The sequence below is a fragment of the Microcaecilia unicolor genome, chromosome 9 (genome assembly GCF_901765095.1).
Source record: "Microcaecilia unicolor chromosome 9, aMicUni1.1, whole genome shotgun sequence".
In the NCBI taxonomy this organism is placed as follows: domain Eukaryota; kingdom Metazoa; phylum Chordata; class Amphibia; order Gymnophiona; family Siphonopidae; genus Microcaecilia; species Microcaecilia unicolor.
In genome coordinates this window covers 135298068-135325531 of record NC_044039.1, presented here as the reverse complement: position 1 = coordinate 135325531, position 27464 = coordinate 135298068, and the positions used below count along the sequence as shown (strand labels likewise).

The 27464-nt window shown below is 47.8% G+C and overlaps 1 protein-coding gene across 1 annotated transcript in view; it reads right to left on the bottom strand.

Annotated features, from left to right (window-relative positions):
- The window catches only part of SIPA1L1 (signal induced proliferation associated 1 like 1), a 637152-nt gene that overhangs the window by 330650 nt on the left and 279038 nt on the right, over positions 1-27464 (bottom strand). The window contains 1 exon segment of the mRNA XM_030215408.1: positions 5183-5313. Coding sequence (XP_030071268.1) covers positions 5183-5313 — 131 coding nt within the window.

Sequence of the window (27464 nt, the reverse complement as noted above, 5' to 3'; positions counted from 1 at the left end):
CTCGTGGGCGGGGCATCCTCAGGAACAGACGGACCTGATTCTGAAGCTTGCACCGCCTTAGCTCGGGTAGGTATACATAGCGCGAGACTGTGTCGAACCTGGCCCCCAAATATTCTAGAGATTGCGAGGGGGTCAGGTGACTTTTGGCCATATTGACGACCCAGCCTAGAGATTCAAGTACTGAGACAACTCTGGCTCTAGGCTTGATAGCTCTCTGTTACAGAGTCTGCTCTGATGAGCCAGTCGTCTAGGTACGGGTGAACCCTGATACCTTCTCGCCTGAGCAAAGCAGCTACTACCACCATTACCTTCGAAAAGGTTCGGGGAGCTGTGGCGAGGCCAAAAGGCAAGGCCCTGAACTGGAAATGTTTTCCCAACACCGCAAACCTCAGAAACTTCTGGTGCGGGGGGCCAAATTGTTATGTGCAAGTAAGCTTCTTTCAGGTCTAGAGACATGAGAAACTCTCCTGGCTGTACCGCAGCAATGACGGAGCGCAGGGATTCCATGTGGAAATGCCGCACTCTCAGGGACTTGTTTAATTCTTTTAAGTCCAGAATAGGGCGAAAAGACCCACCTTTTCGCGGCACCACAAAGTAGATGGAGTACCGGCCGTACCCGTGTTCGGCGGGAGGTACCGGGGACACGGCCCCTAACTGAATCAGACCTTGCAAAGTCTCCTCTACCGCCGCCCGTTTGGCGGCAGAACCACATTGGGACTCCACAAACACGTCTCTTACTGGGGCGTTGAATTCTATTCTGTAGCCATCTCTGATCAGATCCAGAACCCACTGATCTGAGGAAATATTGGCCCACTCCTCGGCAAAGAGGGAAAGACGTCCTCCGATGACAGGAAGCGAGGAGGGGGCCGGCGCACCATCATTGAGAGGGTCGCCCCTGAACTCCAGGCCTAGAGCCGGTGGCTGCGGAACGCTTGTCCGAGCGAAAGGAGTTCCTCTGCTGAAAAACGGGCATGAGAAGTGAACCCAGCAGAACGCCCAGGGTGGTACCTTCTAGCTTCACGGAAGCGAGGTCTATAAGAGGAGTGGACCGCCTGGCCCTTGGAGGAAGGCCTCGGCCTATCTTCGGGCAAGCGCTGGGGTTTAGGATCTCCCAGGCCTTTAACAATTTTTTTCCCAGCTCCTCACCAAATAGGAGAAGGCCTTGAAAGGGCAACTTCACCAACCTTTGCTTAGAGGCCATGTCCCCTGCCCAATGTCATAGCCAAATAAGACGGCGAGCCCCCACTGCTACTGCCATTTGTTTAGCCAAAGCTCTGACAATATCATAAAGGGCATCAGCCAAAAAGGACAAGGCCGACTCCAGCCGCGGAGCCACATCCGAGAAGGGCTCCGCTCCATCTCCGGGCTGTTCCACTGCCTGTTGCAACAATGCCAGGCAGGCTCTAGCAGCATAACAACTGCAGGCAGACGCCCGAACAGTAAGACCTGCAATTTCAAAGGACCGTTTAAGTGCTGCTTCCAGCCTACGGTCTTGTATATCCTTCAGGGCAACTCCTCCTTCCACAGGGAGGGTAGTTCTCTTTGTCACCGCAGTGACTAGGGCATCTACTTTAGGCATTACAAAGCGAGCCAAATGCTCCTCACACAGAGGGTATAATTGCCCCATAGCCCTGGAAACTTTCAAAGGTCCCTCGGGGTCAGCCCACTGAGCGGAAATAAGCTCTTGGATGGAGTCATGCAAAGGAAAGGCTCGAGCAGGCTTTTTGGTACTAGCCATCCTAGGATTCACAGAGGAGGCCGTGCCACTGTCAGGCTCTTCAATAGAAAGGACCTGTAGGGCATCTGAAATAAGCGCTGGCAGCTCATCACGGTGGAAAATCCTCACCGCGGAGGGATCATCCAGATCCTGTGGTAATTCTGCACCTGACTCTGGCTCCTCAGACCACGAAGGCCTGCCAGAACTCTCCGAATCCTCACAGCCCGACTACGGGGGGGAAAAGGAGGTGCACCACAATCTGAAAGGGAATTAGCCCTTCTACGCTTTTCTTTATGCCAATTATCAGGGAAAATAGCCTCAGCGGGCAGTCCCAGGCCAGAATCCACCGGGGGGGGGGACAATAGAAGGGGCCTCAGACGACCCTTGAGGGAGAGCTCTTTTCAGCATGTATGCTTTATGCAATAACAACACAAAATCAGGGGAGAAAAACTCGGCCTGGGCACCCAGATCCCGTCCGGGGCTAGCCGCTCCCTGAATAGTCTCAATTCGAGGTGTTCCCCCCCCCCGGGCTCAGGGCTCTCCGTCGGCTGCGCCATGCGGAGAATTCAAAATGGCGTCCACTGCCAGCTCTGAGCGGGAAGAATCATCGCTCGCCATGCTCGGGCCGGCTCTTACACCTGTACAGCACAATTTACAGAGCCCCGCTGCTGATTTGCGCTTGCTACACCGGGAACAGCGCTTTACATTCTCTGCAGCCATCGCCGAAAACGGAGGGAAAATTCAAAATGTCGGTTTCGCGCCAAAAACACCCCAATCGCGGGCCCACCCCGGAGGAGTTAGAAAACGCTCTTACCTCACCGGACCGAGTATCACAGCTCCGGTCCCATAAACGCTGTGAGGAAAGCAGAGGTAATAAGAATTCCGGAGGCTCAGATGAGTGGGAAAGGTAGGGAAAGGCGAACCAATGTGCCTGCATCCACTGAGTGGGAAAGGACAGGGAAAAGCAAGCTAATATGTCCACATCCACGGGGGCATGGGTAAGGCAGGGAAAGGGATGACGTATGTGCCTTCAAAGTGAAGCTGCTATAGCCTCTAACACCCCGGCTAACAACTGGCAAGCCAGGAGCCACCCCCAGGCAGATTTTTGATGGAGCTCGAAGAAGCTGCAGCCACCCTGCTTGGGGAGATAGAGAATACTGAAGAAGCAGTGGAGCTGGCTGGCCATGAGGCACTGTGAAAAGTTGAGTGCTCTCTATCTCCCCCTGCTGGTTGATGGACACAACCCATACGTAATGGCTTCATCTGCTTGATGACATGGAACAAGCGACTATTCCCCAAAGATTAAAGACACTACTGGTGCTGTTAAAGACCCCAGCAACTACCGTCCAGTTGATAATCTCCCATTTACCTCTAAAATCATAGAAACAGTAGTACATTCCCAACTCCAAGATTTCATCTCCAAAATTTCAGCTCTTCCCCCTAACCAAATAGCATTTCAGAAGAACAACAGCACTGAAACTTCTTTATTAGGTATTACAACTTTTATTTATTGTGCACTTGATTGGCATAAATCAGTTCTTCTTCTTTCACTAGATCTCTAAGCCACTTTCGATCTAGTTGTTCATTCTGTTCTATTATGTCACCTTCAATCTACTGGTATTTCTGGCAATGTTTTAGATTGGTTTACTTCTTAACTGACAAATCGGACCTACACTGTTACATTTCATGATTCCACATCCACACCATTCATGCCAGATGTAGGTGTCCCCTGGGATCCATTCTTTCACCAACACTTTTCAACATTTTCATGGGTCCCCTTCTAACACTGGCACAAAGACTGGAATTAATGTATGTCTATGCTGACGACATTCAAATACTTTATGCTATGGGCTCTTACATCTCTACTGGCCTGACATCACTGGGAAGCTAAGATCCACTAGGCAGTTCTCATGTGATGATGTGCCATGTGTGTCACATGAATAGTAGAGGCCATGTAGTTCAAAAACCTCACCATCTGCCGGGCTGTGACCTGCTGAACCGCTTGGTCTTGAGTGGTGAGGGCAACAAGTGTGTCTGCCCATGCCACGGGGGGAAAGCCCAAGCTGATTGAGCGTTTAGCAGGGCTCCAATGAACTTCAAAATGCTGGACATGGATCAGATGAGACTTGGGGTAGTTTAAAACAAACCCTAAGGAGCTCTAACACCTGGACTTCTGAGCACCGTCCTTCAAAGTTTTTTTTTTTTTTTAAACCTGGTATTAGCACCCGATTTACTGGTGCGTTAATCAATCAGAAAGGTAAATACATTGTTTTATTGCTTTAACTTTTAAATAGGAAATTAGTCATAATTGTGTATTATCTACATCTGAACTAACATAAACTTAGCCTGGAAGTGAAAAAGATCCCACAGTCAGACAGAAAATTTTGAAATGGAAGTAAAAGCTGTACATGAGAGATTACAGCTCAAAAGGAACATGGTATCTTTTAAGAAGGGTACTGAGAGTAAAGCTATCTTCTTGAACCATTCCCCTCACTATTCCACACAGCCTCCATGTCCTTAAGTTATATGAAGTTAAATGGGGTGGCATACAATACACACTGCAGGTGGACTGGAAAAATCTTGGGAACCTGGTCACAGTGGTCCCTAAAGCAAAAAGTAAAACTAAAGAAAAACAAAAATTGAAAGCATACACAAAATTAGACAAAACAAAAAAATGCATAAAAACTAAAGAGTTTAAAAAGGCAGCAGCAAATTAACAAAAAAAAAGGCAAACATTTTAAAATATGTGTCCTTTTACTAAGGTGTGCTAACAGATCTAGCGTGCAAATTAGTGTGTGTAAAGTGTCATGCAGCCCATAGCTATACAATGGGCTGCGTAGCATTTAGCGTGCATACTAAATCCGTTGGTGTAGCTTAGTAAAAAGGACCTCCTAATAAGGAAAATATTTTTCCTAGTCCCTAAAAACTTTTAAGCTGGCATCTTAAATGTTATAAATGTATTTCAATCCCTGATAGCTGACATATTACGTTTTATAAATATATTTCCACCCCTGACTATAGGAATAATACTGAATCATACTGGGGTTTGTGTCACCGGGAATGCAATCATTTTCATATCATTTACTCTGATTTTCTGGTGCAGCTACTGGATTACTGGAAAAATAGATCTTTAGAAATGTCAGTTCTTAAAATAAAGCCCTCTTATCCATATAGAGAAAAAAATAAATAAATGAAACAGTATTTCAAATGGAAACAGTAGCATTTTTTCTATGATCTTTACCCCATTTACCTCAAGTGGCACTTTTATCTTCTGTGTAAGAAAGTCATCGTTCTCCTAAAGGTTCAATGCCCTGCATTTAATATTAAGTTGGATAGTTTCTAATAGAATTTCAAACCCTGAATAGTTGTAATTTAGACAGAAAATTTACAATTAACACTTGCAGTCTATGCCCTAATACAGCACTAACTTGATCATCTTACTATATGCTCTAGTGCGCCACTTACCTCACTGGTTCTTAAAATGATCCGGTAATTATACTGAGGAACATTTTCTTTTGTGTCATCTAATTTTTCTCTACGAATGCTCACAGCTACTGGACCCAGGTTCTCATCTGCTCCAAAATAGTTCCAGTGTTCTTCAAAACAAGAACAAACAAACCTTAGTGCTTTATATATACAAATACCATTTGCTTCAGTGAAGAAAAAATTAAGTAAATGTAAAAAATATATGTGTATATATATATATTTTTTTTTTACATTTACTTAATTTGTTCTTCACTGAAGCAAATGATAAATTTAATGAGAACACAAATAAGAACCACCAAGAGAATAATTTTCAAAAAAGTACTTTAACTAAAGAAACATGCTTTTCTAAACTTCTGTGCCCAACATGCACATAAACGTTTGTGCATTCAACTTGTACATGTGTAAGATTAGCAGAGCTGAGTGAAGGCTGGCTCAGGGAGTGGACTGCATGCACATAAATTTATCAAGAAAATTTGTACATGTAAAAAGCAGATGTAAATGCACTCACAAATTCTCTAATAACCATACAAGCAAAAGCATGCATTTTTTTCTGTGTGCACAATTAGAAAATTATCCAATTCCTAATTCACACAAGAACCTTGCCTCCTATCCCAAGACTCTTTAATTTTATCAGGAGTCTCTCACGAGGAACTTCATCAAAAGCTTTCTGAAAATCTAGATACACTACATCAACCGGCTCACTTTTATCCACATATTTATTCACAACTACAAAGAAATGACACAAATTGGTGAAGCAAGACTTCCCTAGGCTGAACCCATGCTGACTCTGTCCCATTATACCATGTTTGTCTACATGTTCTATAATTTTATTCTTTATAATGGTTTCCACTAATTTTGCCCAGTACTGACCTCAAGCTTACCGATCTATAATTTCTCAGATCACCCCTAGAACCCTTTTTAAAAATTGGGGTCACATTGGCCACCCTCCAATCTTCAGGTACTACGGACGACTTTAACAACAGGTTACATATTACTAACAGAAGATCAGCAATTTTGTGCTTGAGTTCTTTGAGTAGCCTTGGATGTGTGCCATGACAATCCCTGACTCATTTGAATATAGCTAATTTAACAGTAATTACTCAACGTAGATAGTATTCATTCACCTATTAAAAAGGAAAAAAAATATTGTCCTACTTAGCTAAGGAAACCGTGGATGTGGCTTATCTTCAGGAGACACCTCTCAGCACATGAGAATACCAAATTGAAACAGGCATGGGTGGGACAATTGGGTTAGTCTGTTTTTACATCGAGGAAAAGAGGGGGGTGGTGACTCATTCACAAACGACTTCCCTTCAACATACACAAACAGATTCAGGATTCAGAGGATAGATACCATTTGATTGCGGGAGAACTATGGAGCCTCAGTGTTCTGTTGGGGAATATATACACTTCCAACTCCTATGCTCACAAATTTTTGTTCTAAACTTTTATCTCTCCTATCTGAATTTTGGGGGTATCAGATACTATTAGGTGGATATTTTGACATTACTGCTAACCCGCAATTGGATTGTAGGCCAGCTCAGCAATCACAAAAAGACTTTGAACATAAAGGAGTTAATTTTCTTATGGAAGAGATGGGTTTAATGGATGCTTGGTGGACATTACATCCTGATGATAAAGACTTCAAACCTTTTACTCTCACCCGCATAATGTCTACTCTAGAATTGATTACTTATTACTTTCAGACTCATTATTTTCTAAATTGCGTAGGTGCATTATTAAAGACTCAGTGGTCTTGGATCACTCTATGGTTCAGGGAGACATTTGCTTAATAGCGGCTGACACAGACCGCATGTGGTGTATACCCCCTAGTTTGTATCAGGACCCAGAGTTCCACAAATACCTACACAATAAATGGGAGGCTTATATAGCTGACAATGACCCCACAGATGTTGGGTCAGTAATCCTTTGGAACGCGGCCAAGGCGGTGATGAGGGGCCATATTTTGGCATATATGCAGCCTCCATTAAGAGGAGAAGAGAGGGGGAGCTGTTTAAACTTACTAGAGCACTGAAAGATCTGCAGACTACCATATTTCCAATCCATCTCAAATTAGGGACACAAAGGCCACATCAACCTCATACTCCAGCAAAGAGCTGAAAAGGCTATTTTCTTTCAAAAATATAATTTTGCTAAATGGAGAAACAAAACTGGTAAACTCCTTGCCCGCTTGATGCAAGCCCATAAGAAATTGCATATTATCATGTATCCGTTACTGGGGAAGAGATACAAACAGCAATCAAAAAATTGAAACTAGCAAAAAACATCAGGATCCGACGGGCTTGTTCTGAAATTTTACAAAATTCTTAGTGAGACCTATGCAAGCTATAGTCATGGGGCCATACAGATATTAATTGCACTCTGCTCTGTCAGCTTCATTTTGCATCACCTTTCTGACCTCATATACAGCTTTCTTAATCTCCCTATCTTCTTACTGCTGTTGCACCACCTTACCTATCTATATTTTCCATCTTTGCTTATAACCTATGCTGTCTATTGAAAGGGAAAATTAGGTTCTTACCTTGGTAATTTTCTTTCCTTTAGTCATAGCAGATGAAGCCATTACGTATGGGTTATGTCCATCAACCAGCAGGGGAGATAGAGAGCACTCAAACTTTCACAGTGCCCTCTTGGCCAGCTAGCTCCACTGCCTCTTCAGTATTTGAAGCTTCCAAAGCAGTATGGCAAACCGCAATGGGAATCACAAGAGCTTTCCTCACAGCGAACGATGGCCCATCACAAGGGCATGAACTCATAAAGGAGGGAATGCACATCCTCCTGGAGGGAATAAACTCATCCTCCTTATTGTATAAGTGGAGGGGAACACACGCGCCTCCTGGAGGGAATCACACATCCTCCCAACACACTGGAGGGAATGAACTCATCCTCCTATTTATAGAACCGGAGGGGAACACACGCGCCTCCTGGAGAGAATCAACACATCCTCCAAAAAAAATACATGCTGGAGGGAATGAACACATCCTCCCAAATTTAAACTGAACATGAATCCTGAAGATTGTTTTCCAACTTTCTCCCAAGGAAGGAACTTCAGGAAATTAGAACAGAACCTGAAAAACAGATTCACAGCATACAGACAATCATACAGGGAGGGCTCATGGCTTCATCTGCTATGACTAAAGGTAAGAAAATTACCAAGGTAAGAACCTAATTTTCCCTTCCTTGTCATCAAGCAAATGAAGCCATTACGTATGGGATGTAACAAAGCAATCCCTAGATAGGGTGGGAACAAGCCACACCACGCGCTAGCACTTGTGCACCAAAACGCGCATCCCTCCTGGCAGCCACATCCAGCCTGTAATGTCGGGCAAAGGAGAGCTTAGAAGCCCATGTTGCTGCACTGCATATCTCTTGAAGAGAGAGTGCTCCAGTTTCAGCCCAAGAGGAAGAAATTGCTCTAGTAGAATGTGCCTTAAAGGCTACAGGCGGAACCCTGCCGGCCAGCAGATAAGCTGAAAAGATAGTTTCTTTGAGCCAGCGGGCAATAGTGGCTTTAGACGCTGGAGACCCTCTGCGAGAACCGGATAGCAAAACAAACAGATGATCAGAAGTCCTGAAAGAGTTAGTAACTCGCAGATACTGCAGCAGAGTCCTGCGCACATCCAAAAGGTGCAGCTGCCCAAAAGATTCTGGAAACTATTCCTCTGAAAAAGAGGGCAAGAAAATAGGCTCGTTTAGGTGAAAGGCTGAAACCACCTTAGGCATAAAGGAAGGCACGGTCCGAATCGTGACTCCGGACTCTGAAAATTGCAGAAATGGGTCTCTACAGGACAGCGCCTGGAGCTCTGACACCCGTCTCGCCGAGGTAATGGCCACCAGAAAAACGGCCTTCAGTGTCAAATCTTTCTCCGATGCTCGCCGAAGCGGCTCAAAAGGAGATGCCTGCATGGTTTTCAAAACTAGCCCCAGGTTCCAAGCTGGACAGGGTGCTCGCACTGGAGGTCGGAGCCGAAGCACCCCTCTAAGAAACCGTGCCACATCTGGGTGAGCAGCCAAAGACACGCCTTCCACCTTACTACGAAGGGAGGCCAACGCTGCCACCTGCACCCGCAGGGAATTATAGGCCAAGCCGTTTTGTACACCTTCCTGCAAAAAGTCCAGAATCGGCGAGACAGGAGCCCGCATTGGAGCAATGGCTCTGGAAGCACACCAAGACTCAAACAGGCACCAAATCCTGGCATAAGCCACGGAAGTGGACCGCTTGCGGGCTTGCAGGAGAGTGGAAATAACTTTATTGGAATAACCTTTATCCCTCAATTGCGCCCTCTCAATAGCCATGCCGTAAGACCAAAGCGGCCGGCGTCCTCCATGGCTACCGGGCCCTGAGTCAACAGGTTCGGTACCAGAGGTAACGGCAGAGGAGCCTCCAGGAGCATCTGTCGGAGGTCTGCATACCAAGGTCTCCTTGGCCAATCCGGGGCAATGAGGACCACTTCTCCTGGGTGCAGCCGAATCCGCAAGAGCACGCGCCCTATCAAGGGCCATGGGGGAAACACATAAAGTAGACCCGGAGGCCAGGGTTGAGCCAAGGCATCCAACCCCGCCGAGCGAGGATCTCTCCCGTCTGCTGAAGAAGCACGGGACTTTGGTATTGGCACTTGTCGCCATTAGATCCATCACGGGCTTGCCCCATTTGGCACAGATCTGCAGGAATACTTCGGCTGCCAGATTCCATTCTGCTGGATCGATCTGATGTCTGCTCAGATAATCGGCCTGCACACATTGCTCTGACCTGCAATATGAGCTGCCGACAGACACTGAAGGTGCAGCTCGGCCCAGTGGCAAATCAGTTCGGCCTGCGCGGCTAGTGCTCTGCACCTCGTTCCGCCTTGTCGATTTATATAGGCCACCGTTGTCGTGTTGTCCGACATCACTCTGACAGCCAACCCTTCCAGGGTCACTTGAAAGGCCAGAAGCGCCTGAAACACCGCTTTCAACTCTAGGCGGTTGATGGACCACTCCGACTCCTCGGGTGTCCATAGACCCTGGGCATGCTTCCCCTTGCAGTGTGCGCCCCAGCCCTTCAGGCTGGCATCTGTTACCACTAGGCACCAAACGGGGAGCGTCAGCGGCATTCCTCGCCGCAGCATGCTGTCCAAGAGCCACCATTCCATGCTGAGACGGGCCGCAGGGAGCCAAGTAAGTCTGCATTGGTAATCCTGGCTGTACCGCAGCAATGACGGAGCGCAGGGATTCCATGTGGAAATGCCGCACTCTCAGGGACTTGTTTAATTCTTTTAAGTCCAGAATAGGGCGAAAAGACCCACCTTTTCGCGGCACCACAAAGTAGATGGAGTACCGGCCGTACCCGTGTTCGGCGGGAGGTACCGGGGACACGGCCCCTAACTGAATCAGACCTTGCAAAGTCTCCTCTACCGCCGCCCGTTTGGCGGCAGAACCACATTGGGACTCCACAAACACGTCTCTTACTGGGGCGTTGAATTCTATTCTGTAGCCATCTCTGATCAGATCCAGAACCCACTGATCTGAGGAAATATTGGCCCACTCCTCGGCAAAGAGGGAAAGACGTCCTCCGATGACAGGAAGCGAGGAGGGGGCCGGCGCACCATCATTGAGAGGGTCGCCCCTGAACTCCAGGCCTAGAGCCGGTGGCTGCGGAACGCTTGTCCGAGCGAAAGGAGTTCCTCTGCTGAAAAACGGGCATGAGAAGTGAACCCAGCAGAACGCCCAGGGTGGTACCTTCTAGCTTCACGGAAGCGAGGTCTATAAGAGGAGTGGACCGCCTGGCCCTTGGAGGAAGGCCTCGGCCTATCTTCGGGCAAGCGCTGGGGTTTAGGATCTCCCAGGCCTTTAACAATTTTTTTCCCAGCTCCTCACTAAATAGGAGAAGGCCTTGAAAGGGCAACTTCACCAACCTTTGCTTAGAGGCCATGTCCCCTGCCCAATGTCATAGCCAAATAAGACGGCGAGCCCCCACTGCTACTGCCATTTGTTTAGCCAAAGCTCTGACAAGGTCATAAAGGGCATCAGCCAGAAAGGACAAGGCCACCTCCATCCGCGGAGCCACATCCAAGAAGGGCTCCGCTCCATCTCCGGGCTGAGCCACTGCCTGTTGCAGCCAAGCTAGGCAGGCTCTCACAGCATAACAGCTGCATGCAGACGCCCGAACAGTGAGACCTGCAATTTCAAAGGACCGTTTCAATGCTGTTTCCAGCCTACGGTCTTGATCATCCTTCAGGGCAACACCTCCTTCAACAGGGAGGGTAGTTCTCTTTGTCACTGCAGTGACTAGGGCATCCACTGTAGGCATTTGAAAACGAGCCATATGTCCCTCACGCAGAGGGTATAACTGCCCCATAGCCCTGGAAACTCTCAAAGGTCCCTCGGGGTCAGCCCACTGAGCCGAAACAAGCTCTAAGATGGACTCATGCAAACGAAAGGCCCGAGCAGCTTTCTTGGTACTAGCCATCCTGAGATTACCCGAGGAGGCCATGCCACTGTCAGGATCTTCAATCAAGAGGGCCTGCAGGGTATCTGAAATAAGCGCTGGCAGCTCATCACGGTGGAAAATCCTCACCGCGGAGGGATCATCCAGATCCTGTGGTAAATCCGCACCTGACTCTGGTTCCTCAGACCAAGAACGTCTGTCAGAGTTCTCCGAATCCTCACACCCCGACCACGGGGGGCGGGGGGAAAAGGTGCACCACAATCTGAAGGGGAATTAACCCTTCTGCGCTTATCTTTAGGCCAAGCATCCGGGAAAAAAGCCTCACTGGGCAGTCCCAGGCCAGAATCCATCGGGGGGGGGGGGCAATCAGAGGAGCCTCAGGCGACCCCTGAGGAAGGGCTCTTTTCATCATGTATGCTTTATGCAGCAAAAGCACAAAATCCGGGGAGAAAATCTCACCCTGGGCACCCAAATCCTGTCCGGTGCTAGCCACTCCTGAAATAACCTCATCTCGAGGTGTCCCACCCGGCTCAAGTCTCTCTGTGTCCACGGAGGCCGCGCCATGCGGTGTAAGCAAAATGGCGCCCGCTGCCAGCTCAGAGCGGGAAGAAACATCGCTCGCCATGCTCGGGCCGGCTCCTACGCCAGTACAGCACGATTTACAGAGCCCTGCTGCTGATTTGCGCTTGCCACAAGTGGAACAGCGCTTTACATTGTCCGCAGCCATCGCCGAAAAACGGCGGTAAAATCCAAAATGGCGGTTTTGCGCCAAAATCGCCACGATCGCGGGCCCACCCCGGAGGAGTTGGAAAACACTCTTACCTCAAAGGATCTAGTGTACAACTACGATCCTGCTGAAAATCAGGACAAAAACCTCTGTTCCAGCGTCTCTGCGTTTAAAAACGCGACACAACTTTTTTTTTTTTTTTTTTTTTAAGCTATGAGGAAAGCAGAGGTATTGAAGACTCCGGAGGCTCAGATGAGTGGGAAAGGCAGGGAAAGGGCGAACCTATATGCCTGCATCCACTGTTGGTGGGTAAGGACAGGGAAAGCAAGGCAATATGTCCACATCCACAGAGGTATGGGTAAGGCAGGGAAAGGGCTAACCTATGTGCCTTTAAAGTGAAGCTGCTATAGCCTCCAACACCCCGGTTAACAACTGGCAAGCCAGGAACCACCTCCCGGCAGATTTTTCTGTAGCTCGAACAAGCTGCAGCCACCCTGCTAAGGGAGATAGAGAATACTGAAGAGGCAGTGGAGCTAGCTGGCCAAGAGGGCACTGTGAAAGTTTGAGTGCTCTCTATCTCCCCTGCTGGTTGATGGACATAACCCATACATAATGGCTTCATCTGCTTGATGACAAAGAATGTTCTATTACATATTGTGTTGACACTGAAAGCAGTATTTTATGCCATACTTTATATTTGAATATTTTTGCTGCTGTAACCGACTGTTGCTTAGGTTTGACTTATTGTTGCTGTACACCACCACCTTGAGTGAATTCTTTCAAAAAGGCGGTAAATACATCCAAAAGCGAATGCTACATACCTGTAGAAGGTATTCTCCGAGGACAGCAGGCTGATTGTTCTCACTGATGGGGATGACGTCCACGGCAACCCTCCAATCGGAACACTTTCTAGCAAAGTCCTTTGCTAGTCCTCGCGCGCCGATGCGCACCGCGCATGCGCGGCCATCTTCCCGCCGAACCGGCTCGTGCCGGCCAGTCTCATATGTAGCAAGACAAAGAGAAGGGAAGACACAACTCCAAAGGGGAGGCGGGCGGGTATGTGAGAACAATCAGCTAGCTGTCCTCGGAGAATACCTTCTACAGGTATGTAGCATTTGCTTTCTCCGAGGACAAGTAGGCTGCTTGTTCTCACTGATGGGGTATTCCTAGCCCTCAGGCTCACTCCAAACAACAACCATGGTCAATTGGGCCTCGCAACGGCGAGGACATAACTGAGATTGACCTAAAAAATTTACCAACTAACTGAGAGTGCAGCCTGGAACAGAACAAACATGGGCCTAGGGGGGTGGAGTTGGATTCTAAACCCCGAACAGATTCTGAAGCATTGACTGTCCGAACCGACTGTCGCGTCGGGTATCCTGCTGCAGGCAGTAATGAGATGTGAATGTGTGGACAGATGACCACGTCGCAGCTTTGCAAATCTCTTCAATAGTGGCTGACTTCAAGTGGGCTACCGACGCTGCCATGGCTCTAACCTTATGAGCCGTGACATGACCCTCAAGAGCCAGCCCAGCCTGGGCGTAAGTGAAGGAAATGCAATCTGCTAGCCAATTGGATATGGTGTGTTTTCCCACAGCCACTCCCCTCCTGTTGGGATCAAAAGAAACAAACAATTGGGCAGACTGTCTGTTGGGCTGTGTCCGCTCCAGATATAAGGCCAATGCTCTCTTGAAGTCCAATGTGTGCAGCTGACGTTCAGCAGGGCAGGAATGAGGACGGGGAAAGAATGTTGGCAAGACAATTGACTGGTTCAGATGGAACTCCGACACAACCTTTGGCAAGAACTTAGTGTGAGTGCGGAGGACTACTCTGTTATGATGAAATTTGGTGTAAGGGGCCTGGGCTACTAGGGCCTGAAGCTCACTGACTCTACGAGCTGAAGTAACTGCCACCAAGAAAATGACCTTCCAGGTCAAGTACTTCAGATGGCAGGAATTCAGTGGCTCAAAAGGAGGTTTCATCAGCTGGGTGAGAACGACATTGAGATCCCATGACACTGTAGGAGGCTTGACAGGGGGCTTTGACAAAAGCAAACCTCTCATGAAGCGAACAACTAAAGGCTGTCCTGAGATCGGCTTACCTTCCACACGGTAATGGTATGCACTGATTGCACTAAGGTGAACCCTTACAGAGTTGGTCTTGAGACCAGACTCAGACAAGTGCAGAAGGTATTCAAGCAGGGTCTGAGTAGGACAAGAGCGAGGATCTAGGGCCTTGCTGTCACACCAGACGGCAAACCTCCTCCATAGAAAGAAGTAACTCCTCTTAGTGGAATCTTTCCTGGAAGCAAGCAAGATGCGGGAGACACCCTCTGACAGACCCAAAGAGGCAAAGTCTACGCTCTCAACATCCAGGCCGTGAGAGCCAGGGACCGGAGGTTGGGATGCAGAAGCGCCCCTTCGTCCTGTGTGATGAGGGTCGGAAAACACTCCAATCTCCACGGTTCTTCGGAGGACAACTCCAGAAGAAGAGGGAACCAGGTCGTCTTCCCCACCAGAGGTATGGGAGGATAAGCATACAGCAGACCCTCCCCCCAGTCCAGGAGGAAGGCATCCGATGCCAGTCTGCCGTGGGCCTGAAGCCTGGAACAGAACTGAGGGACCTTGTGGTTGGCTCGAGATGCAAAGAGATCTACCAAGGGGGTGCCCCACACCTGGAAGATCTGGCGCACTACACGGGAATTGAGCGACCACTCGTGAGGTTGCATAATCCTGCTCAACCTGTCGGCCAGACTGTTGTTTACGCCTGCCAGATATGTGGCTTGGAGCAGCATGCCGTGACGGCGAGCCCACAGCCACATGCTGACGGCTTCCTGACACAGGGGGCGAGATCCGGTGCCCCCCTGCTTGTTGACGAAATACATGGCAACCTGGTTGTCTGTCTGAATTTGGATAATTTGGTGGGACAGCCGATCTCTGAAAGCCTTCAGAGCGTTCCAGATCGCTCGTAACTCCAGAAGATTGATCTGCAGATCGCGTTCCTGGAGGGACCAGCTTCCTTGGGTGTGAAGCCCATCGACATGAGCTCCCCACCCCAGGAGAGACGCATCAGTGGTCAGCACTTTTTGTGGCTGAGGAATTTGGAAAGGACGTCCCAGAGTCAATTGGACCAAATTGTCCACCAATACAGGGATTTGAGAAAACTCGTGGACAGGTGGATCACGTCTTCTAGATCCCCAGCAGCCTGAAACCACTGGGAAGCTAGGGTCCATTGAGCAGATCTCATGTGAAGGCGGGCCATGGGAGTCACATGAACTGTGGAGGCCATGTGGCCCAGCAATCTCAACATCTGCCGAGCTGTGATCTGCTGGGACGCTCGCACCCGCGAGACGAGGGACAACAAGTTGTTGGCTCTCGTCTCTGGGAGATAGGCGCGAGCCGTCTGAGAATCCAGCAGAACTCCTATGAATTCGAGTTTCTGCACTGGGAGAAGATGGGACTTTGGATAATTTATCACAAACCCCAGTAGCTCCAGGAGGCGAATAGTCATCTGCATGGACTGCAGGGCTCCTGCCTCGGATGTGTTCTTCACCAGCCAATCGTCGAGATATGGGAACACGTGTACCCCCAGTCTGCGAAGTGCCGCTGCTACTACAGCCAAGCACTTCGTGAACACTCTGGGCGCAGAGGCGAGCCCAAAGGGTAGCACACAGTACTGGAAGTGACGTGTGCCCAGCTGAAATCGCAGATACTGTCAGTGAGCTGGCAGTATCGGGATGTGCGTGTAGGCGTCCTTCAAGTCCAGAGAGCATAGCCAATCGTTTTCCTGAATCATTGGGAGAAGGGTGCCCAGGGAAAGCATCCTGAACTTTTCTTTGACCAGATATTTGTTCAGGGCCCTTAGGTCTAGGATGGGACGCATCCCCCCTGTTTTCTTTTCCACAAGGAAGTACCTGGAATAGAATCCCAGCCCTTCTTGCCCGGATGGCACGGGCTCGACCGCATTGGCGCTGAGAAGGGCGGAGAGTTCCTCTGCAAGTACCTGCTTGTGCTGGAAGCTGTAAGACTGAGCTCCCGGTGGACAATTTGGAGGTTTGGAAGCCAAATTGAGGGCGTATCCTTGCCGGACTATTTGCAGAACCCACTGATCGGAGGTTATGAGAGGCCACCTTAGGTGAAAAGCTTTCAACCTCCCTCCGACTGGCAGATCGCCCGGCACTGACACTCGGATGTCGGCTATGCTCTGCTGGAGCCAGTCAAAAGCTCGTCTCTTGCTTTTGCTGGGGAGCCGAGGGGCCTTGCTGAGGCGCACGCTGCTGACAAGAGCGAGCGCGCTGGGGCTTAGCCTGGGCCGCAGGCTGTCGAGAAGGAGGATTGTACCTACGCTTGCCAGAAGAGTAAGGAACAGTCTTCCTTCCCCCAAAAAATCTTCTACCTGTAGAGGTAGAGGCTGAAGGCTGCCGGCGGGAGAACTTGACGAATGCGGTGTCCCGCTGGTGGAGCTGCTCTACCACCTGCTCGACTTTTTCTCCAAAAATATTATCCGCACGGCAAGGCGAATCCGCAATCCGCTGCTGGATTCTATTCTCCAGGTCGGAGGCACGCAGCCATGAGAGTCTGCGCATCACCACACCTTGAGCAGCGGCCCTGGACGCAACATCAAAGGTGTCATACACCCCTCTGGCCAGGAATTTTCTGCACGCCTTCAGCTGCCTGACCACCTCCTTAAATGGCTTGGCTTGCTCAGGGGGGAGCTTGTCCACCAAGCCCGCCAACTGCTGCACATTGTTCCGCATGTGTATGCTCGTGTAGAGCTGGTAGGACTGAATCTTGGCCACGAGCATAGAAGAATGGTAGGCCTTCCTCCCAAAGGAGTCCAAGGTTCTAGAGTCCTTGCCCGGGGGCGCCGAAGCATGCTCTCTAGAACTCTTAGCCTTCTTTAGGGCCAAATCCACAACTCCAGAGTCATGAGGCAACTGGGTGCGCATCAGCTCTGGGTCCCCATGGATCCGGTACTGGGACTCGATCTTCTTGGGAATGTGGGGATTACTTAGTGGCTTGGTCCAGTTCGCAAGCAATGTCTTTTTTAGGACATGGTGCAAGGGAACAGTGGACGCTTCCTTAGGTGGAGAAGGATAGTCCAGGAGCTCAAACATTTCAGCCCTGGGCTCGTCCTCCACAACCACCGGGAAGGGATGGCCGTAGACATCTCCCGGACAAAGGAAGCGAAAGACAGGCTCTCAGGAGGAGAAAGCTGTCTTTCAGGAGAGGGAGTGGGATCGGAAGGAAGACCCTCAGACTCCTCGTCAGAGAAATATCTGATGTCTTCTTCCTCTTCCCACGAGGCCTCACCATCGGTGTCAGACACAAGTTCACGGACTTGTGTCTGCAACCATGCCCGGCTCGACTCCTTGGAACCACGGCCACGGTGGGAGCGTCGAGAGGTAGACTCCCTCGCCCGCACCGGCGAAGCTCCCTCCGCCGACGTGGTCGGGGAGCCCTCCTGGGAGGCTACCGCACTCGGTACCGCAAGCGGCACCGATGTCGGAGACCTCACCCGGACAATGGGCCAGCTGGCGCCTGGCTCGACGGTACCGGTGGCGCAAGCACCCCCGGTACCGGAGGAGTAGGGCGCAACAGCTCCCCCAGGATCTCTGGGAGAACGGCCCGGAGGCTCTCGTGCAGAGCGGCTGTAGAAAAAGACATGGAAGCCGATGCAGGAGTCGATGTCAGAACCTGTTCCGGGCGTGGAGGCTGTCCCGGGCTGTCCAAAGGGGAGCGCATCGACACCTCTTGAACAGAGGGCGAGCGGTCCTCTCGGTGCCGATGCTTACTGGGTGCTGACTCCCTCGGCGACCCAGAGCTCTCGGTGCCGACACGGGAAGGGGACCGGTGACGATGCTTCTTCGATTTTTTGGAGCGAAGCACGTCACCGGAACTTCCCGGCACCGACGAGGAGGACATAGAATCCAGCCGTCTCTTCCTCGGGGCCGAGGCCGAAGAAGGTCGGTCTCGGGGGGGCTGTACCGCAGGAGCCCTCAGGGTAGGGGGAGACCCACCCGAAGGCTCACCGTCACCAGCAGGGGAATGGACAGCCCTCACCTGCACTCCAGACGAAGCACCACCGTCCGACGACATCAGCAGACGAGGAGGTCTCGATACCACCGACGCCGACGCAGCCCTCCGATGTCGCCCCGATGCAGAGGGTCGATGCCTCGATGCACTCGATTCAATCGGGGGCGAGGATGAAGGTCCGGGCGCCGACGACGTCGAAGCAGTCGATACTCCCGATGCCGACGAAGAGCCCGAGAACAAAACATTCCACTGGGCTAATCTCGCTACCTGAGTCCGCTTTTGTAAAAGGGAACACAGACTACAGGCCTGAGGGCAGTGCCCAGCCCCAAAACACTGAAGACACGACGCGTGCCTGTCAGTGAGCGAGATTACCCGGGCGCACTGGGTGCACTTCTTGAAGCCGCTGGAAGACTTCGATGTCATGGGCGGAAAAATCGCGCCGGCGAAATCAAAACTCGAAATGGCGAAAATGGCACCACAAAAATAGGGGGAAGAAAAACTTCGACCAAGGCCTAATAGGGCCTACCCCGACGACGAAAGAAAACTTACCGGGGCAAAAACTGGAAGTATGGGAAGGAAGAAAACCATAAAGGTCTCCTTCAGACACCTTTTTTTTTTTTTTTTTTTCAAAGAACGAAGTCGATAAACGACGCGCGAGGTCAACTTTGGGACGCGAACGGCGAAACACGACCGTACCGAGCGCGGACAAAAGAAGACTGGCCGGCACGAGCCGGTTCGGGCGGGAAGACGGCCGCGCATGCGCATCGGCGCGCGAAGACTAGCAAAGGACTTTGCTAGGAAGTGTTCCGATTGGAGGGGCTGCCGTGGACGTCACCCCCATCAGTGAGAACAAGCAGCCTGCTTGTCCTCGGAGAATAAATAAAAAAATAAAATAAAAATGGGGCTGCTTAATGAACCTTCCACAGAGCCTTCTCAAAATATGGCACATATAGTTGTCCAACCTAAACCTGGACAAGCTTGAGACGAACAAGGATCATTCCACCCCATTTCATTACTGAATCATAACAAAATACTAGCTGCCATTTTAGCAGCTAGGCTGAATACATTTCTTCCTCTACTTATACACGCTGACCAGGTGGGTTTCATGCCTGGCCGCTATGCTTCTATGAACCTTATGAAGGACTTGGCTGTTATGCAATCCAAAACCCTTCCATCGGATAAATCTCTCATTCTGAGTTTAAACATAGAGAAGGCTTTTGACATGTCCATCTGTTTTGGATATTGGAGAGGGTGGACATCAAGGGGTATTTCAACACTGGGTTTCAGTTTTGTATACAAATCCATCTGCACATTTTATCATTAATGGTTGCCTTTCTCATCCCTTCACATTGCAACATGGTACTTGACACGGGTGCCCCTTTCCCCTCTTCTCTTCTAAACTAAACTCCACACTGACCCGGGGCTCCAAGGAATCTGGGTGGGTGCCCATGTTTGCCGATGGCATGCTTTTATGTTGCTCAGGCAGATTGCTCAGTGCCTAGGATTATGCAATTGATCGACAGCTTTGGGAGTTTTACCGGTTTAAAAATCAATTAGGACAAAACGGAGGCTTTCACTTTATATTTGGAGCTGGGGGGAGAGGGGCATGTAGTATACCAAGTTATGGGTAGGATTAGCTAAGAGATGTTTGAAATATCTAGGTATTATTCTTAGCTTAAACGCCCAGACAATGTACACTAGGAACATTACTGTGACAATAGACAAGATTAAGGCCCCATGTGAGAGCAATCACTTTCTTTCCCTTCTGGATAGGGTAGAGTACATGGAGGGGAGGGAAGGGACAAGAGAGAAATGAAGCACATGGATAGAAGGGGATGGAGAGGAGAGGGAGACATACTGCTCATGTATGGCAGGGAAAGGAAAGGGGAACATGCTGCTCATAGATGGAGACCTATATAACTGAATACAAGAAACCTTGAACTACTATTTATATAAGAATACTTAAACTCCGGCACTCCAATGTTTTTAGCACACTACAATCAATATGAATAATTTTAAAAATACCAAACACACACATTACACATACATACGCATACTATGGCCAACTATGGGCAGCAGAGCCAAGCTCCAGTCCACGGACCAGGTCATGTGGGAGTGGCCATTAGACTCAACCTTGCTGTGCAGATGTGGCCAGAAACTAGGCCAGGGACCTGGAGCACTGGGCATTTCCTCTGAGTACATGCAGGATACCAGTGAGGTCACTGGAAAGGTTCATTTTTTTTCTACATCTCTCTGCTGGTAGGAAGGAATAACATTCACTTGTTCAGAACAGTGTAGCCAGACAAGGAACCATGCCCTTAATGCCTTCAATTGTTTTCTAAAATCAAACATATCCTGCAGAGTTTTACTTCTGTAGGATTTATATAAATAAATGTGATGTTTTATCTAGTTGTTCTAGCATATGCCCCTTTTTTATTTTAAAGAATTGATGCAACTATGTAGTATTGGTTCTGCATGCCATACATCCTTTATATATGTCCAAGGTATAAATGGAATATTGACATCCTAAAATAAAATTATCTACATGTTTTTCCTAAACACATTCAAATGTTTTTGTATGCACAACATTCTTCTCTTATCTATGCCATTTTTTAATCAGTTCTGTACAATAAAGCAACATCATGTGCATTTTTAGACAATAAAGCTTAGTGGTTTGAATGATCAAATTGACTGATGTGATGTCATCACATTATAATCCCTTTGTATAACTGTGCTTCCACTTCTGGGCAAATCACTTTAAATATGGCAGAAGCATAAGACCTATGAAGCCTGAAAAAGTGGTGTTTGAAGTCAGATGTAAAGAGAATTAGTGTCCTTACATCTGGAACTGTCCTCTGACGCAGTAGAATGTACAAACTTTGGGTGCCGAGTTCAGACTTGTTTCATTAGGATGAATTATGGCTGTACATCCACACAGTGATAAGAATCAGTTCTTTTTTGTTGTGTGTATAAGACTTGTGGCTCTTCAGGAAAGCAGAAACTTATGGGACCAATGATTACAGTGAAGGGCTATTTTGATCAAAAGTCAAAGGTTCTGCAATAAAGTTTGTTGTTCTGATGGTCATATTTTGTGTGCATGATTGGTATTCTGCCATTTATGTTGAATTGGATTCAATTTACAAATGCAAGCATGTTTGTTTACTGACCACTCAAATTTCTAAACTTTTAACATATCTTTTCCCTTGAAAGAAGATACAAAGTGGTGTATAAGTACATACACAAGACAATTTACACATATCGCATAGTAAAAACTTTTTTAGGTATATTAGAAGCAAGGAGCTGGTAAAAGAATCAGATGGACCGCTAGATGACCAAGGAGGTAAAAAGGTCATTCAGTGAAGACAAGGCCATAGCAGAGAGATTAAATAAATTCTTTCCTTCGGTTTTCACCAAGGAAGATGTGGGAGAGATATACCAGTGCCAGAAATGGTATTCAATGCTGATAAATCAGAGAAACAAACAAATCTCTGTAAACCTGAAAGATATAACTGGGCAACTTGACAAGCTGAAGAGTAGCAATTCACTTGGACTGAATGGTATACAGCTCAGAATACTGAATTGAAAAATGAACTTGCAGAGCTACTGTTAGTAGTATGTAATTTATTAAGTCAAGCATTGTACCAGAAGATTGAAGGGTGGCCAATGTAACACCAATTTTTTAAAAGGATTCCAGATTTGTACATAATGGAGGTAACAGGCATGCAAATCTGTTTCATGCATATTCATTAAGGCTATCCTGAAAACTCGACTAGCTGGTGGTCCCTCAGGACAGGTTTGAGAATCACTGATCTAGATAATTAATTGCCACAGAAAGATGTAACATTAATAACTCATGATTCCCATTATCCAGATTTCTCTGCATTTCATCAGTCACAAAATCTGTTTTGGTACTGCAACCAGACTGCACATCATCCAACCCAGGGTTGTCCAAACCTTGGTCCTCGAGAGTCGCAGTCCAATCATGTTTTCAGGATTTCCACAATGAATACACACAGGATCTATTTGCATGCATTGATTCCATTGTATGCAAATAGATCTCACAAATATTCATTGTAGAAATTCTGAAAACTCGACCTGGCAAGGGCTGAGATTGGGCACCCCAATCTAACCCATGCACTGTACCCAAATGATCCTGCAACAGAATTATAATATCCATGTTTCTGTCATTTTCATCATCAGTGGACTAATGCTAGTAAGACTAAAATACATGATTTGATTATAATAGAAAAGTTGGGGAGGTAGTGACGCTGCACAGGTCATTGGTGCAATTCCACTTAAAATATACCTCCAGGGAGGAAGTGACGTCACCAAGCGGTATGGCGGCTTGAAGAGCACACTCTCGCTCACCCACAGTGGTTTTGGGCATTTCCCCCACATCCAGCGACATCGTGCATCTGCCCAGGAAGGCAGAAGATTGTGTGTTGGTGACGGTATTGTTTGGCAATAAGTCTAATAAGGCATCAGGACCAGATGGGTTTACTAATAAATTCTATAAGACTTTTGGCAAGCTTTTGGCCCCGTTGCTCCTGCGTGTCTTTAACGCCCTTAACGAGGGTCAGTCACTTCCAGAGATGTGGATATAACAGTTTTGCCTAAACCAGGCAAAGACCCTCAACCCTGTAGCTCTTATCAGCCTATTTCTCTTTTGGGGGTCGACTATAAAATTTTCACTAAGATTTTAGCATCCCGTTTACAACCGCATCTTCCCTACCTGGTTCATGAGGCCCAAGCAGGATTTGTCTATGGGCGTCAAACTTTCGGTAACACCCGTAGATCACTTCACCTTTTGTATTATGCTCAAACTTCTGGGACGCCTTTGTGTCTTTTATCACTGGCCGCTGAAAAGGCATTTGATAAGAGTGCAATGGCCATTTTTATTTGCTGTTTTAGATAGGGTGGGTATAACGGGTCGTTTTTCTCGCTGGCTTCATCTTATATATAAGGCCCCATGTGCATCTGTTCGGGTTAATGGTCAGTGCTCTTCTCCATTTTCTTCATCTAAGGGTATATGATAGGGCTGTGACTCGTCTCCTCTCCTTTTTGCTTTGGCTATTGAGCCCCTAGCGGTTCACGTTCGTACACATTTGGACATAAAGGGTCTGCGGCATAGGGAAGTCGAGTCTCGAATTCTCCTTTTCGTTGATGATATCTTGTTAACACTAAGAGAGCCATTTGTTTCTTTTCCAGCTGTGTCCCATATCCTGTAGGAATATGGTCAGGTTTCTGGTTTTAAGAACAATATGGATAAGTGTGAGGCATTAAATATCAACCTCCCTGACCGGAAAGTGCTCATGTTGAGATCTCGTTTTCCTTTTCATTGGGCATCGCGGTTTATCCACTACTTGGGGGTTAATTTAGTAAGGCAACTAGATGCTTTGTATGAGGCTAATTTCCCCGCTAAGATTCGGGAGTTGTTTTAGGAATTGGACCAATGGGAAGGCTTGACGTTATCCTGGTTTGGGCGTATTAATGCGGTCAAATGATTCTCCTTCCTAAATTGCTTTATTTGTTTATGGCACTCCCTATCTCTTTACACAAAAAAATTTTTAGGGGTCTCCAAAGGAAGTTTTTTTTTCCTTCATTTGGAAAAAGCGGCCGCCCCGGGTACGTCGGGAGGTGATGTATCAATTGACTGCGCAAAGTGGAATGGGAGTTCCTTCTTTTTCCCCCACTTACTATCAGGCGGCACATCTTACTTTAGTAGATTGGTCTCAGGGTAAAGATAAAATATCGATATCTCTTGAACAATCTTGGTTTGATTCCTATCTCCTGCGGGCAATACCCTGGCTTCCCAGCCAATTGTTGCAGGGAAGTCATTCAGAATGCTCCACCCCTGCTTTGTTGGCTTCTGTTTGGAGTGTGATCTGTGCCACAATTTCCCAGTTCACACATATTTTTTGCATATGTTTATTCATTTTGCTCCTCTCTTTGGCACAGGGGCATTGGATTCATGTTATCACTCTTGGGAGGGTTTAGGTCTATGTGAATTGGGTCAGGTGTGGGAAGAGGGGGGAAGTACTTTCTTTTGAGGACCTGCGGGAGGAATATGGGCTCCCCACCTCCAATATTTTTCAATTTCATCAACTACGAGACTTTATATCTCAAAGGGTGAGGGGGGAGCTGGGTCTAGTGGAGACATCTATTGAGCATGTCATGGTTAGGGGAGGGGGAAGGGGGGAGTCTCCAGATTATACAAGGCTCTCCTTTCTTTATCATAAACCTTATGTACTATTTACCAAAATGGGAGGAAGCCTTGGGTGTCTCCTATGGGAGAGGGTATTTAAATCTCTACTCAAGGTATCGGTGTCGAGTGCTTTAGTGGAAAACGGATATAAGATACTTTATTGCTGGTATTATAGCCCCCAGCATTTGGCTAAAATGTTTAATTTAGATTCAGCTTTGAGTTGGCGCCATTGTGAAGAAATGGGGGATATGTGCCATATTTGGTGGACTTGTCCTCATGTTCAAACATTTTGGACTAATGTTTTGAAACTTGTTTCAAATTTAACAAAAATTTCCTACCCCATGAAAATAGATCATTGCATTCTACATATTAGACCACAAGGAGTGAAATCTACTACTCATCATCTGGTCACTCAGGTATTTGTAACCAGCAAATTGGTGCTTGCAGCATCGTGGAAGCAACCTACTATACCTGGGCTCCAAGTGGTACTGCGCAAGCTGGATTACATTCATTTGATGTCTAAGCTGACAGTCCTGCGCAATGGGCACATATTGAATTATCATCGCATTTGGGATCCCTTATTGCTTGACTTAATTGAGGGTTTTTTGGTTGGGGAGTGACGGGGGGGGGGGGGGGGTTGGGTGGGATGGGAGATTGGATTTGTGTGTTTCTCTGCTTGGACTTTATGATATTGATTGTTCATTTTATTTTCTTAATAATTCAATAAACAAAAATTTTAAACAATTTATATTATATATATATATATATATATATATATATATATATATATATATATACCTCCAGGATATAGAAAGGGTGGGTGGAAGTAGTCCAGAGAAAAGCCACCAAAATGGTGCATATTCTTTTTACCTATAGCCATATGAGATGGGACTTAAGAATCCAAATATGTATATACAGCAGAAGTATGCAGCAGGAGATTACATGAAAGACATTTGAATTCCTAGTCCTTATAAATAACACACAAAGGAAATCCTAAAACAAGATGTCATGGGTGTACTCAGGTGTAAGATAAGAAAATATTTCCAAACAAAAACCTTGAGAGATGCATACAATGGCTTTACAGTGGACATAATAGAGAAAAACATAGCAATGAATTTCTTTAAAAAAAGGGAGGACAGGCCACTGACAAACTGAGATCTATGACAGTGGTTCCCAAATCTGGTCCTGGAGGCACCCCAGCCAGTCAGATTTTCAAGATTGAAAAATTATGTCTTACCTGATAATTTTCTTTCCTTTAGCGTAGCAGATGCATCCAGAAACTAGTGGGTTGTGACCATATACCAGCAGGTGGAGATTGAGAGCACTGAACTGAAGTGCCATATAAGACAGCAGGCTCCAAAGAGAGGGCTGACACCTCAAAGGAGAGCTTAAGCAACGACACCAGCTTCCTATCCTGAACATCCTTCAAGGCGATCCTACCCTCAAAGGGAAGGGTGGCCTTCTTGGACTGCTGTCACCAATGTGTCCACTTTAGGCATACAAAGTTTGTCCAACGGACAAAGCCAAGCCATAGCTTTGACCACCCACAGGGAAGTGTCAGGCATTCTCCACTGTGCAGAGATGATCTTGTGCATGGCCTCATACACTGGAAAGGATCTAGGTGGTCTTCGAGTGCTTGCCATATTAGGGTTCAAGGATGCCGGCATAAGGAGATACAAGGACTCATTTTTGAGACCTTGGAAACCTTAGTGATCAAAGAAGCAAGTTCCTCTTTATGGAAGACTCTCACTGCCGTGGGATCATCGGCCTCTTCTGTCAAGAGTTCCCCTTCCTCAAACTCCACCTGTGCCTGTGTGGAAACAGCAGCACCTAAGACAGAGGGGCCAGGGACCCCTCCCCCCATCAGAAAAAGAACTGCAACTACACCTCTTCCAGGCTGGGTCCACTCAGGGCAGTCCTGGTGGACACAGAGAAGCCTGTTCCAAAGTGGTACCCAAAATGGCACTGCTGGATCCCTGGCCATATTGCTTTAATAAATAGGCCCTATGCAACAGTAAAACAAACTCCAGAGAAAATGGTTCAGAAACCCCTCCCTGGAACCAACTCCGAAAGACTCAGAATGCAGAATCAGCTGTTCAGCAGCAAGATCAGGAGCAGCCAGGCCCAGGAGTGCAGTCCCAGACTCACACTGCAAAATGTCCACTGTCACGCTGTTCATTGCCAAAGACTCATCACGCCACAGACGCGCAAGAAACCACAGCTGGCAAAGCGCATCCAATCCCCTCCGCCATCAGGGAGCCGGAACAGTCCCCGAACACAGACCAGAAGGTACTTGCCACTTAATGAAGTGGGAGCATAGCTTCACCAGTTCCACAGCCATTTTTTTTAGCAGGCAAAAATGAAAGCAAAACAGAGCCCGAAGAGAAAAGGGAAAACACTCACCCTGCATCCGCTGCTGTCGAGCCCTGCTGAAGGTTACTAACAGCTACTGCAAACACTCTCCTGTTGCCCAATTCTGAGTAACAGAAAGCCTCCCGCCAACAAGTCAGTTGTGAATCTGGGAACTGACAAGTAATCTAGTAAGGCAAAGCCCTTTTACTTTTTTAAGAGAGGGGAATGAGAAAGAAGGAAGAGCAGGAAAGGAAGGTTAGGTGGAAGAGGGGCTTGGTGTTACCAGGTGTACCCCCCTAAAAGCAGCACTGCACAGCCGCTCACCCAAAGGCTACACTGAACCAAGACCAGTACAGAAGCCAGCACTAGAGAACCCAGGAGAATGGAAGAGACCATCCATCCGTCTGCTGGAGATATAGAATACTGACTGGGCAAGGAGTATGCCCATCCCATATGGCACTTCAGTTCAGTGCTATCTATCTTCACTTGCTGGT